Source organism: Berghia stephanieae, chromosome 2 (genome assembly GCF_034508935.2).
Source record: "Berghia stephanieae isolate SIO BIC M18660-M18661 chromosome 2, UCSD_Bste_1.3, whole genome shotgun sequence".
NCBI lineage: Eukaryota > Metazoa > Mollusca > Gastropoda > Nudibranchia > Aeolidiidae > Berghia > Berghia stephanieae.
Window position 1 is genome coordinate 85812533 of NC_088361.1, and position 14743 is coordinate 85827275.

Here is a 14743-nt window from a genome sequence, read left to right on the forward strand (position 1 = left end):
TACGAATTTTTATTAAAAGTAGGCAGGTTTGCGTTTTGCTTTTAAGCTTCTTATGATGTTCTTTTCTTCTTAATAAAACAAAAGCAAAAATTTGTTAGCATGAGTCTCACATCTGGGTATAATTTCAACTTTCACAGTCACAGAGACAGAGTGTGTGAGTGTGTGTGTGTGTGTGTGTGAGAGAGAGAGAGAGAGAGAGAGTGTGTGTGTGTGTGTGTGAGAGAGAGAGAGAGAGAGAGAGAGAGAGAGAGAGAGAGAGAGAGAGAGAGAGAGAGAGAGAGAGTCATATTCTGACACCACACACATTTAATGTTGCGTTTACCTTCCATGCTGTACCCGCGACAGTTGTGAATTGGATCGAATTGGATTGAACCGACAAGCACATAATATTCGCAGGTCTGATTACCGAAACGAAATCACGGGCTTCATTTAACATTGTAGTAATGGACAATATTTTACGTTGGTTTCAGAGTAATTTTCATTACAATGATGAACCCATAACCAATTGGGTTATCAGACCTTCAAATAAGCAAACGTCGGTTGAACCAGCTGCCCCAAGAGTGATTTTAAAAGTACGATGATTAGGATTAGGAATTTTAGTTTTTGACATTTTCAGAAACTTTACCCATTGTCCCCATTTATATACATAAGCTTAACCCGACGTGAACTTACTTGCAGGTCTGATAACCCAATTCATTATGGGCTCATTGTTGAAATGGAAATCTAAAAAAAAAAATTACGCAAAATATTGTCCATTACAACAATATTAAACTAGGCCCATAAGTGGGTTCGGATTTCGGATATCAGACCTACAATATGGACACGTCATTTTAAAACTACACATAGTTCAATGTTTTACATTTAAACCTCCCCTACATAATGCCGTTTTTGATGCGATGTATCACATTAAGATTAGCTCATTGATAAGCTGGCACGCTTTGCAAATACAGCATTTTTTAATTATTTATTTTTGTCCCAGGATTATGTCACCGTGTTATCTAAGATTTTATGTACACAGTCAATAACGCATTATATTTTTCGAAATTAATAACTAAACAAAAAGCAGTAAAATTGTATTAAACCGTTTTCTATTAGGAGAAAATTAATGTTTATTACTTGATGAGAAATAATTTGTCACCACTACCCCCCCCCCCCCCCCCCCCCCCCCCTCCCCTCAAATACATAAAATTTCAACATAAAACAGATTCAGCCGAAAACTCTACATCTAAGATCTATGCCAGAAGAACGTTGAAAGATGGAGGGATCTCATCCTGTGACTATCAAAGAGGCCAATTATAGATGCAATGTGCTCGATCTCGAACGCTTCTTGGAGTCACATCCTCTGATGGCCATTCAGGGTTGACCATGTATTCCTTTCCTTTGCCTTTCCGTCTCGGCGAGACGGGTTGGAACATGCAGAGACTGTCATTGGTGGTTTTCGTCTCCGGAGGCAGGATCCAGGCTAAGTCACGTGGGTCGGATAAAGTGCTTGTGTAGATCGGAGGTCTTTTAGGAACAACTCTGCGGTGATAAAACAGAAAATGTTTTAGGTTTGCAGAAATAAATAACAATGTGAAATGGAATGTAATCTTCAATTTAATATACGAAAACAGATACATTGGACGTTTCGGGTTTCCGTTTTATATTTTTTAAAAACAGGATGAATGAAACACTACAGACGAATCGTCTGTAATGTTTCATTCATCCTGTTTTGTTGATAAAGTGGAAACCCGAAACGTCCAATTTATCTGTTTTCGTATATTAAATTGAAGCTTACATTCTATTCTACATTGTTATTTATTTCTTCGAGCTTCGAGCAGCAACATTTACATTATGTTTGCAGAAGCATCTATACCTTTTTTCTATTCACAAAAAATTTCCACCAATTTCAACTGACATAACTCACCGCGTTCCATATCAGAAATTTATATTTTGAATGGCATGTGCATGATAAGTAGTCAACAAAATACATGTAAGATTAAATCTTAGGTTAAGTACGGTGCGAAGATGCAAATTCAAGTAGAAAGCACGAAAATTGACATAGAGGTTGCCAAGACCCAAACAATTGACACCTGCTGTGGAACTACGTATTTTGGCAAATCTTAATTATATTGTGTTGTTGTTTTTAAAACTCTATTTTCCTTTAATTATTCATCCAATGGGAATAACACGGAAAATGCAATTTGCGTTCTGACAATTTAAATACATTATTAATTATTTATGGATACCCACGTGCACTTATTTGCAGGTCTGATAACCCAATCCATTATGGGCTCATTGTAAAATAAATTTCAAAAAATGACGCAAAATATTTTCCATTACAACAATGTTAAACTAGGCCCATAATCGGGTTCAGATGAATACCTGCATGTATATATACGTCGATGGATATTAATTTTTAAAGGTTATGTATCTCCGATAATCCATTTATTGATCTAATTTAGTTGTTCTATAGCATGAAGCATGATTTTTCATGCTTTACAACATAAAATGTAAATTTCATGCTTTCTATCTAATTTGCATGGTTCAGGAGCTTTTGGCAAGAAAAAAATATGACTTTGTCAACTACTCGTAGATAGGTATTACATCGGAATGAGCCAGATGGGCGTAAAATACTGTATTAAGTAAAAGTGATCAGAACTAGGCGACGTGCATAAAAATTTACAGATCTAGTAAGAAAACGTTTGATTTAACACTGTTGTAATGGACAATATTTTGAGTTGGTTTGGAAACATATCCATTACAACAATAAGTAATTTACAAAAATGATTATAAAAGCTTTAAATATGAACAAAATACCAAACACAGAACATATTAAGGTCTTTGTTGTATTTGTTATTGACTTATTAAGGGTTTTGAGCTCGATACATTCCGTGTTTCTTATTTTGTTGAAGCTGTTATATTCATTTTTGTAAAATATTATCTAATACGCACTTGGTAACTTCGTTCCTCCATTCTCTGATATCTCGAGGTGCATATGACGGCAGCCCAAGAGGCCTATCGTAAACATTTGGAAGTCGAAATATCAACTTTCTGGTTAAAGCATTGAACCTGTCGATATTTTGCTGTTTGGTTGGGCGTTTGGTGATGGCTGTGTGAATGGGAATTTCCCCTGATTCAGGTCTTTGACGAGGCTTGTGTCTGTAAGCAGGAGGGGCGCTTTCTGTGTATCTGTTGACGTGTGTTGTTGGTAAGACATTCCCCGACGGACCTCTCGCTGATGATATTCGGGACAAAACATCGTGGTGATGACGTAGTCGATCTTTCTTTGTCTGAAGACTGTGCCATAGTTGACGAATTGCGTGGGTTTCTGGAAAAGGAGATAACAATAACATAATTAAGTCTTATGCGAGAATAAGTGTGTTATCCAAAAGGGTAGCAAACATGCCACTGTTTAAGAATTGCGGGGATTTCTGGAAGATGAGATAACAAAGATATGGTTAAATATGATGCAATAATCAATGTATTATCTAAAAGATGACAAGCAATTTTCTTCTCACTGCAGAAAGCGAGCGATGCTACAGCTTTCTAAGGACAGGCTGTGACAATGAGCCTTGTTGCTCCAAATAATTACCTATTATGATGAATGCCGTACTGTCAACAACAAAAACAAAACAAAACAAAATGAAAAATGAAAAAAAAAAACACAACAAAATCTTAAACATGGAAAAAAATGTCCAATTTGTGAAACCAGTAGGCTTGACTTCAAGTCTAACCGGCAATTAAATTGAATACAATACGTAAAATTTCCGTTATTCATCCTCATGGTAAATCTCGAGAAATGACCGAGAAAGGACATATGTTAGCCTCAGAGCAACACCCACAAAGTGAGCAACAGGGGCTTATAATCCTGCTCAAGATTTATTTTTTTAAAAAAGAAGATATAGGGAAATGGGATGAACCCGAGTCTTCCAGGTGCAAGTGTAATGGTCATCTCCCCCCCCCCCCCCACCTCCCCCAAAAAATATAAAAAAAACCATGAATCCATTGCTCCAATGCATACAAATAAATAGGTAAGTATTGCAGCTTGACAAATATAAGTTTCGTGGTCTCAACTTCTACTAAAAAATTTAATTTTAGAATTTAAAAAATAATAATAAAATTCCCTTTATTTTGTTCCATAGGGGAAGACTGGAACTGGAATAACCCAGGCGTCAGCCGTCGTGCAGAGCCGCAAATTGAACTTGGGCGAGGTGACTTGCTCAAGACCTCATTGCGCAGCGGTGGGTGATCGAACTCGGTACCTTTCGGGTACGAAGCAAAGACTGTTCCGCTGAGCCACACTGTCACAACCCCCCCCCCCCCCCCCCCCAACAAAAAAAAAAAAAAAACCCACAAAAAAACTGGACATTTTTTGTGTAAGGAGGCAAGATATGATTATGTTAATCCATAATTTTGTACTTGAATTAATTATACTTCTTGCATCGTGGCCAATTTCCAAGTTAAAAAAAAAAAAAACCCTACTCCCACTGGAAAAAATCACTTGACTACTATTAGGTAAAACACATGATATGCATGCACGGGCGGGCTAAAAATAGTTAAGATGTTTCCCATTTCAAATAGAGTTCAAGAGGCTGAAAGTATGCTATTTTGTAATATTTCGTGTATCTTGTGATATTACAAACACTTAAATTGTCAGTATGGATATCATCTTCAATAAAGTAGAACAAGTTTATTATTTACTTTATATTGAAACATGTGACTAAACGAATCAAAACGGTAATATGTTGAGGTGAACCCTACGTTTACCTATTTGCAGGTCTGATAACCCACATTGTTATGGGCTCATTGTTGAAATTTAAATGCGCTCAAACCAAAAAAAAATAAAAAAAAAATTAAAAAGAATAATAATAATAAATAAAATAAATAAATAAATAAATAAAGTTATCAACCACTTAAGACGGGATGTTTAGGACTCAAAATATTTCTTGAGCCCTAAACGAAAACAATTAATTGTAATTAATCTCAAGCTTCACATGTATTTTTTCACTCCTGTTGATAATTTGCTCTAAAGCCAGAAGGCATAAAATACGTAGGTGGGCTTGGTGTTGTTTGTTGTGTTTTGTTTTTCTTGTTTTGTTTTTCGTTTGTTTTGTTTTGGGGTTGTTTTTTTTGTTTGGTTTTTTTTTTGGAGGGGGGGGGGTTGTCCGTTTGTTTGGGTAATTTTTTTTGTTTTTTTTTTTTTTTTTGTTTGTTTGTCTGTTAAGTTATTGTCATTGTGATTTCTCTCTCTCTCTCTCTCTCTCTCTCTGCTCTCTCTCCCTCTTTCCCTTTACCCCTCTCTCTCGTTCTCATTGTCTATCTATCTATCTATCTATCTATCTATCTATCTATTTGTCTATCTATCTAACTATTTATCTATCTATATATCTATCTATCTATCTATCTATCTATCTATCTATCTATCTATCTATCTATCTATCTATCTATTCATCCATCTATCTCTCATGCTCACCACATATCGCCTGTCTTTGAAGAATTAATTCCACTATAATCACTTAGGGCGGGCGGCTTGACATACATGTCACTGGCCAATCCGTGGTATTGATGCTAGGCGCTTAATTAAATTTAAAAAAACAACTCATAACATCCACCAGCCGGATTTTACGAACGTACCAACACACAAAACAATGTGTAACCTTAAGGTTTATAGTCTGATTAATTCAGTAAGAACTACTCATAAAAATGGCTGGCTAAAAACAATAACAAAGAGCTTAGTGACGTCAATTTCGTTCTATATGTAGATAATTGTTTCAAAATACTTGATTGTCAAGCACTTCCTTGTCACGATCCTTCTTGATCAAAACGGTATGGTGAACCTAAAGTACTTAAAAATGTGACCCATCGTCACAATACGGAATTATATCGAGGTTAACTGGATAGTAAAAACTGAGTTTTAGTTTGAAATTGATAAATCGTATTGAAATCTTTATGCCCCTATAGATAGTATGCAGATGACGTCACTCAGGCCTTTGTTATTGTTTTTGCCATCCGCGTTTGTGAGTTGTTCTCACTAAACTGTATTAACCAGACTATAAAAGTTCATGGTTACACAGAGTTTGTGTGTTGGTCCGTTATACTTCCGGATGGCAATGTTGTGAACTCCTTGGCCAAGCGCATTCTATCTATAGAGAAGAATGCTTTAGTAGTTTATCAAACTACTTAATCAAGTCTCATAGTTTGTAAATTTGACCGTTTTTACTCTGTCCAATTTTCGCTATTGATGCTATGCATTTAGGCAAGATACTCATAAAATGTACCAGCCGGATTTAATGTACCAACACAAAAAAACTATGTTTAACTTTGAATGTTTATAGATAGAACGAAGTTGACGTCACTCGGGTCTTTGTTATTGTTTTTTGCCACCCGCGTTTATGAGTAACTCTTACTAAACTGTATTAACCAGACTATAAACGTTCACGGTTACACATAGTTTTGTGTGTTGGTCCTTTATATTTCCGGATGGCAATGTTGTGAGCTTCTTGGCCAAGCGCATACTATCTCTAGTTTAATTCATAGAATTCAGTGCGAACCACTCATAAAAATGGCTGGCTAAAAATAATAACAAGGAGCTGAGTGCCGCCAATTTCGTTCCTTCTAATGGGTTCACATCGACATAATACCAAATGGAGTCGATTGGTGACAATTGATTTTTTAGAGTTTTTCATTAAATTTTAACTGAAATAGATTCATTCATTCCTCTTTATTAAGGAGAGTGGCTTTTTTGTTTCTTAAACTTCAAAATACACACGTTCATAAATTCGGATCATTTTGATTTTAAACAAGCCGCAACAACTAACTGACAACCTAGTCTTAAACATTCGATTTTAAATAAATTACAAGATTCACATCTAGCATTATAATCTCTGTCGATAGCTTCCCGTTTTGGCTCAATGGCACATCGTGTACATCAGGACCCGGCCATTAATAGTAAAGGAAAGAATCAATACTATTCCACCCCTCTCCCTAAATAGTCACGCGTTATGATATCAAGTTTACATTAATTATTTGTAGTGTCAGATTATGAAACGTTAATTTCACTAAAATTATATTTTTGAACAAAAAAGAAGTAGATAACATTTAAATATTTTGGAAAATGTCTTTTACTCAGAGATGACGAAATCGGAATCGATTGAGGTGTAGAATAAACGATTTCTTACACTCACGCGTTTTGGAATTCGAGCTTTTTTCCCAACACGCACTACAGCTCGTGCAGCGGTTGGGAACATGTCCGGAATTCCAAAAAGCCAGAGTGTAAGAATCGTATAATTTATCGCACTGACACAACGTTTGCACCACTGCTGCCTTGACTTGTAGAGGTATTCATGATCTTCAGCCGTAAACGTTAAACAAAAATACGCTCGTTGAACATCTTAAATTCTATTTCTTAAACTGATTTTTTTTTCTCCTCAACTTCATTTCGGCATGATAATATTTGATTGACGCAATGGCTCAACTTTTATAATGTTGGGAATTTTATAAATTAATTCTTCTCTGCAAGCAATGCATTTTACAAATCATAAGTTCAACTTATATTAAATAAATCCCAGCATGAGGCCTTTGTTTAACATGAGTTATCGTTAGCAATTAAAACATCCAGGCTATTACCGATAAATCTCAACTTCACCCAACATTGATCTCGGGCTATATGCACGTAAAGCGTGTGTTCTACAAACTGAGCTATCGGGACCCCAAAAGACCACAAAGCCACATAATGATAACGAACATAGCTTATCGAGGATAAAACACGTGAGTGTAACCTAACTCTTTTCATTATGTAGGTTATGATTATGTATGTAGGTTTTCTCCACATGGTAACATGCATGACGCATGTCGATTACAAACCACGATAGATAGACGACACATGGCAGACGCGTAGTTGAATCTCTGGAAAATTCTCTTTACTCACACTCCCTCACAGTATTCACAAGTAAAATGAGTACCTAGTAGGTAGCGGCGTAGAATAAGAATTGTAGTAACACCTTGTTTGTGTGATGTTTATCCTACGTGTTAAATATTGCAGCTCTTTGAGCACATTTAGGAGATATTACGCTATATAAAAGCTCGATTTTTTAACCATCAAAAATTCTTAGACCCCAATTTATTTTTTCTTATTTGATAGTGTATGACTGATAGTACAGCCCAAAACCGACGTACACATGTTTACAGATCTGATAACCAAAATTGGTCTGGTCCCATTGTTGTAATAAAACTACTCTCAAATCAACGCATATATTGTCCATGACACCACTGTTAAATCGTGCCCTGACCTTACTTACTTACTTACTACCCAGCGTCGTTCTCATTTACGTTGGCTGCCCACACTCTGCGATGACAAATGTCTGCCCATTCCTGCCATCTGTTGACAGTATCGTACTTATTAGACCTGCATAATATATGTTCATGTTAGCCAAAATTCAGGCGGTTTTTTCACTTACCTCTTCTCTTTCCCTCCAGTGTATCAAGGGAACATCTTGAATTGTCTAAATCCAAATTGTAGGAGTTATAGGTGATGGGATACTTGCCGGGAGATAACATGATCCTGTCGATATATAGAGGTAACAAAATAATAGTAATATTAGTAGTAGTAGTATTAGCAGTAGCAGTAGTAGTAGTAGTAGTAGTAGAAGTAGTAGTAGTAGTAGTAGTAGTAGTAGTAGTAGTAGTAGTAGTAGTAGTAGTAGTAGTAGTTAGTAGTAGTAGTAGTAGTAGTAGTAGTAGTAGTAGTAGTAGTAGTAGTAGTAGTAGTAGTAGTGAGATTAGCAGTAGTGTAGTAGTAGTAGTAGTAGTAGTAGTAGTAGTAGTAGTAGTAGTAGTAGTAGTAGTAGTAGTAGTAGTAGTAGTAGTAGTAGTAGTAGTAGTAGTAGTAGTAGTAGTACGGCTATGTGGTCTAGTGGTATGACACTCACTTTCGGATCGGAAGGTCCTGGGTTCGAGCCTCGCGCTCGGCGCATAGTTGAGTCCTTAGAAAATGCTCTTTACTCACATTTTCTCACCGTACTCAGGTGTAAAATGAGTACCTGGCCGTATAACAGCGTTGTCTTCGTCCGAAAAATTGTAATATCGCCTAACAGGCGTCATGTTCCGTCCTACATGTTAAATGTTGCTGTTGACTAGGGACCCCTTGTAAAGCGCTTTGAGCACATTTAGTGGATATTGCGCTATATAAAAGCTCAATTTAATTTAGTAGTAGTAGTAGTAGTAGTAGTAGTAGTAGTAGTAGTAGTAGTAGTAGTAGTAGTAGTAGTGGAATTAGCAGTAGAAGTAGTAGTAGTAGTAGTAGTAGTAGTAGTAGTAGTAGTAGTAGTAGTAGTACGGCTATGTGGTCTAGTGGTATGACACTCGCTTTCGGATCGGAAGGTCCTGGGTTCGAGCCTCGCGCTCGGCGCATAGTTGAGTCCTTAGAAAAGGCTCTTTACTCACATTTTCTCACCGTACTCAGGTGTAAAATGAGTACCTGGCCGTTAACAGCGTTGTGTTTGTCCGAAAAATTGTAATATCGCCTAACAGGCGTCATGTCCCGTCCTACATGTTAAATGTTGCTGTTGACCAGGGACCCCTTGTAAAGCGCTTTGAGCACATTAAGTGGATATTGCGCTATATAAAAGCTCAATTTAATTTAGTAGTAGTAGTAGTAGTAGTAGTAGTAGTAGTAGTAGTAGTAGTAGTAGTTGTAGTAGTAGTGGTATTAGCAGTAGTAGTAGTAGTAGTATTAGTAGTAGTAGTAGTAGTAGTAGTAGTAGTAGTAGTAGAGTAGTAGTAGTAGAGTAGTAGTAGTAGTAGTAGTAGTCGTAGTAGTAGTAGTAGTAGTAGTAGTAGTAGTAGTAGTAGTAGTAGTAGTAGTAGTAGTAGTAGTAGTAGTAGTAATTGTAGTAGTAGTGGTAGTAGTTACAGTAGTAGTAGTAATAGTAGTAGTATTTGTTGTAGTAGTAGCAGCAGCAGCAGTAGTATTAGTAATATTAGTAGTAGTAGTAGTAGTAGTAGTAGTAGTAGTAGTAGTAGTAGTAGTAGTAGTAGTAGTAGTAGTAGTAGTAGTAGTTGTTGTTGTTGTTGTTGTTGTTGTTGTTGTTGTTTTAATAGCCTCTAACTATTCGCCAGTCCCTTTGTGATCCCAGGCTTTAGACAGCTGTTACCAATCTCTACTTAGACTTGTAGAAGTTTATGAAAAAAATCCGTTTCAATGAAATGTTGGATATAAAAATGTTTCTGGCCCAAGCCCTTATGCAGCCGACAACAAACAAAAACATCCTATCATAAGCTTGAGACGAGGTTATTATGTTGGAATTGGTCTTGGATTGATTTGTGTATTTAACTTGGTTCAATCTCATAATTGGAATCAGTGCCAGATAATTGATTTATTGATCGAAGCGCCTTCACGAATAGATCACACAGATTATAATTGTATTGATTTCCTATCATGTACAAGCGATTTATTGGAATTCCACTGTTCAGGATACCAGCTTTATTGAAGATCAATCAAATAGACAACTTCATAAAAATATATCTATAGACTTGACTGTTGAAGATTATGATCTTACCGTTATGTGAATGAAGTTCAAATTTGAATCTAAGGATACATAGGATTGACATTTTGGCATGGCTTTATCTCATGAATTCATTTTCATAATATCAGAGGATCAGCGCTTCTGTGTCTACTCTTTTAACAATGTCAAGCGATGTTAAGCGTGGTCAATAACCAGATGGGCAAATGACGTAAAAAAAACCCCAAAAGAACTGATCTGCCTTTTTAATGAATCAAAGTGAGCTTTGACTAAGAGAACAATAATTTTGATATTATCAAAATAAATATTAAAAAATAAAGACAGATAGTATGCGGCATACGAATGTTGATGATGATGATGATGATGATGATGATGATGATGATGATGGTGATAATAAAGAAGACGAAAATGATGATGATGATGTTGATGATGAGAATAGATAATAATAATAATAATAATAATAATAATAATAATAATAATAATAATAATATAATAATAATAATAATAATAATATATAATAAATATAATAATAATAATAATATAATAATAATAATAATAATAATAATAATAATAATAATAATAATAATAATAATAATAATAATAATAATAATAATAATAATAATAATAATAAGAAGAAGAAGAAGAAGAAGAAGAAGAAGAAGAAGAAGAAGAAGAAGAAGAAGAAGAAGAAGAAGAAGAAGAAGAAGAATATGAAGTATATGGAAAAGGAGGAGGAGGAGGAAACTAAGGAAGAGTAGGAGGAAGAGAAGGATAATTAGGAGGTGGTGGTGGTTGCTGTGGTGGTATTTGAGGATGAGGAGGAGGAGGAGGAGGGGAAAAGGAGAGGAGAAGAATTATCGATTTTGTTGACAGAACAAAATTCTTGTTTAAATAAGATTGGAAAAGATCTTGTTATATTTTTGGACCATTGTTGGAGCAATAAACTACCTACTCTCCATGTAATAAATGATATAATATTACCAACCCTCTTTTCAAACCACAGTCTATTATGTATTGTTGAAAATGTTCAACAAATGCGTCGCGTACAACAAAGTTGAAATACTATAAAGTATTTGAATCTTAAATATATATGCTCAAGGGGAGACCCTATCAAATTGTATAGAATCATATATTATAAGTACCTACATTATTATTGTGGCAATACAATTTTATTTCAAATTTCATACTTTTGACAACAAGCAATTCAAAATATATAGAAGTCCATTGAAAGGTGTTACTCAAATATAAAACACACGTGATTTGTCTTATACATAAACATATATATTATATTATATTACATGACATTAGAATATCTTTTTTTCATTTATATCGTTTGATTTTGTGTTTGTGGTGATGGATTAAACCTTTCTTCGATAAAATAACGAGATGAGAAAAGAGAAAATATGATATTAAGACATTTACTACTTTGAATATTCCGAAATTCTGGATTGTAAAGCATACACCTTGTAAATTTATTTCAGATATTATTTTTATTACGAAAGTTCTGCCACAATGGAGTTTTTAAAATAAATAATATAGAGGTCTGTATTTTATAGGTAAGGATAACTATTTAATTTGAGAACAACTTATTCTTTGAAAAGGTATATTACTGAAACAATCTTTTAAAACCCCAATGAAAACAAATAATTATATAATAATAATATGAAAATATGATGATGATAATAATAATAAAATAATAATAATAATAATAATAATAATAATAATAATAATAATAATAATAATAATAATAATAATAATAATAAATTTTCTTCTTCTTCTTCTTCTTCTTCTTCTTCTTCTTCTTCTTCTTCTTCTTATTATTATTATTATTATTATTATTATTATTATTATTATTATTATTATTATTATTATTATTATTATTATTATTATTATTATTATTATTATTATTATTATTATTATTATTATTATTATTATCAATAATAATAATAATAATAATTATTATTATTATTATTATTATTATATTATTATTATTATATTATTATTATTTTATTATTATTATTATTATTATTATTATTATTATTATTATTATTATTATTATATTATTATTATTCATTATTATTATTATTATTATTATTATTATTATCATTATTTATAATAATATATAATAATAATAATAATAATAATAATAATAATAATAATAATAATAATAATAATAACCCTAAAGAATTTCAAGGCCAAGACTCAACTTCGATAATCGGTTAATATGTATTGTATTTCATTTTGATGTGTGTGTGTGTGTGTGTGTGTGTGTGCGCGCGCGCGTGTGTGTTTGTGTGTGTGTGTGTGTGTGTGATGTGTGTGTGTGAGTGTGTATGTGTTGTGTTGTTACTCCTTCTTTTTTTTTTTTTCAAATTGAACAACACGATTTTCATTATCAAAGCAATGCAATATCTACTGCTTACATGGGGGGAAAAAGCAAAGATATTTTTGCGCTTCATTCAACAATATTCCTAGATATTAGTTACCAATCGATTTAGATATTAACTAATAATGTGTCAAATATATCAGTTGGTACAATTATGAAAGTGATAAAAATTATATACAATAAATGTAATTAGATCTATTTAATTAGTATCAACTTACCTCTGCACTTTATAGCATTTATATAATCACTATATTATCTATCCTTATCCTATTTCATCTGACATAACCATCCACTAGGAGATTTTCAGTCGATAACACAATAAAATCATAATGTCATTGTGATAAGGCCTGTGACTTGTGACACCGATAAATAAATTTCCTCTGTTGCCCGAACCCGAATAGATTATTATATAAATATTATACACAGCTCCACTCTTCGCCTATGGATCCATTATCATACCTCAGAGCAAAATAATTGAAAACACAAACTAAATAGAAGTCATAACAATCCGTTATAATACTATAATTATGTGTGTATATTATATGTATATTATACACCCAGTGTCAATCATTATCAGTGTATTATTATTTCATTGTGTTCATTGCTGTGGAAGAAATGGAGCGAACTGACTGGACTAGCGTATAGCAACGAGAGGGTTGTTGGACTATTGGGTGTATCTTGATATTACTCACTTTGACAGGTAAATAAACATTGAATTAGTTTTTGTATAATTGACATTCGATATTGATCTTTGCCTACCCAATTGATTTGTAATGTGTACATTTTTTTTTCATTTGATATGTTGAGAAACTAGCGTCCTATCCGAAGGGTAGCCAACAATTGCTATTGTCAGTTTCACGCTATAGAAAAAGGGATTGACTCCGGCTCTTTGGGTTTATTGCCTCTGTAGGGCAACTATTTAATGCTGAGAAACAATTAAAATACTGCCACCCAAATATATAAAAGGAAAAAAAGTTAGTATAATATGTATTTAAAATATAGATCTAAATATGATATGATACTTTTACGCGTAGATATATTAAATACACACTTATGAATGATTCTCCTCAAAATTAATGAAAATGTTGATGAATTGCGATACATGATATATAAATATAAATAAAACACATAAGAATCATTTTGACAGAGATTAACCACCCAGAAATACCTAAAATATTGTTGTTATGTTCACCCCCTCCCCCTACCATTATTTCGTTACTTTATTTATTTATTTGTCTATTTATTTATCTATTTATTTATTCAATCTTTCATTCATTTAATCAATCGTTCATTCAACTATTCATTTACTTGTTGTTGTTTTATTTTTAAACTATTTATTTACTTATTGAATCACACACTCATTTCCCCTAGCATTTTATCTGTTATTTATTTGGCATTAACTATGAGTAGTTTTTAAAACTACTAAAAAACTGAAAGTAAGAAATTGATAAATTTTCGACTTACACCAAATTTAAATGGACGTGGTTTGTGCCATTCCGTGGTGTCGCCGAACACAGTTGTGTTCCGTGTCAATGGTTTTAATCCCAGATCGATAGTAATCACAACTTCTGGAACAAAGAATGACAAACCCATCCAAACGAAACGAAACATAAATATATTCACGTCGATGGACATGACTCCATGGCCGACTGGTTATAGACCGCTTCATCCGGAACTGAGCTTCAGCCTACTGGCAAGGGCGATTTATTCATTTATTTATTTATTTGTATGTATCTATTTATTTCTATATTCATTTATTCTTTTACATTATATCATTTTTATTTATTTATTTATTTATTTATTTATTTATTTATTTATTGAATCAACTTTTCTTTCCTCGTGGTTTATTTTTCGG

At 33.4% G+C, this 14743-nt stretch overlaps 1 protein-coding gene across 2 annotated transcripts; it reads right to left on the reverse strand.

The window, feature by feature from the left end:
* Positions 1 to 209: 209 nt before the first annotated feature.
* On the reverse strand, positions 210 to 14464 carry LOC144965717 (uncharacterized). Of its 2 annotated transcripts, none has more exons than XM_078901336.1 (4): positions 13107 to 13283; positions 8439 to 8542; positions 2935 to 3310; positions 210 to 1521 (listed from the first exon to the last, which is right to left on the reverse strand). In XM_078901336.1, exons 2-4 carry the CDS (start codon positions 8536 to 8538, stop codon positions 1281 to 1283), a joined length of 717 nt encoding a protein of 238 aa, XP_078757462.1. In that variant the 5' UTR covers positions 8539 to 8542; positions 13107 to 13283; the 3' UTR covers positions 210 to 1280. The 2 variants fall into 2 exon arrangements, with proteins under 2 accessions (XP_078757462.1, XP_078757463.1); XM_078901337.1 differs by lacking the exon at positions 13107 to 13283 and adding an exon at positions 14353 to 14464 and having other exon boundaries at positions 1170 to 1521.
* Between the last annotated feature and the right edge of the window lie 279 nt (positions 14465 to 14743).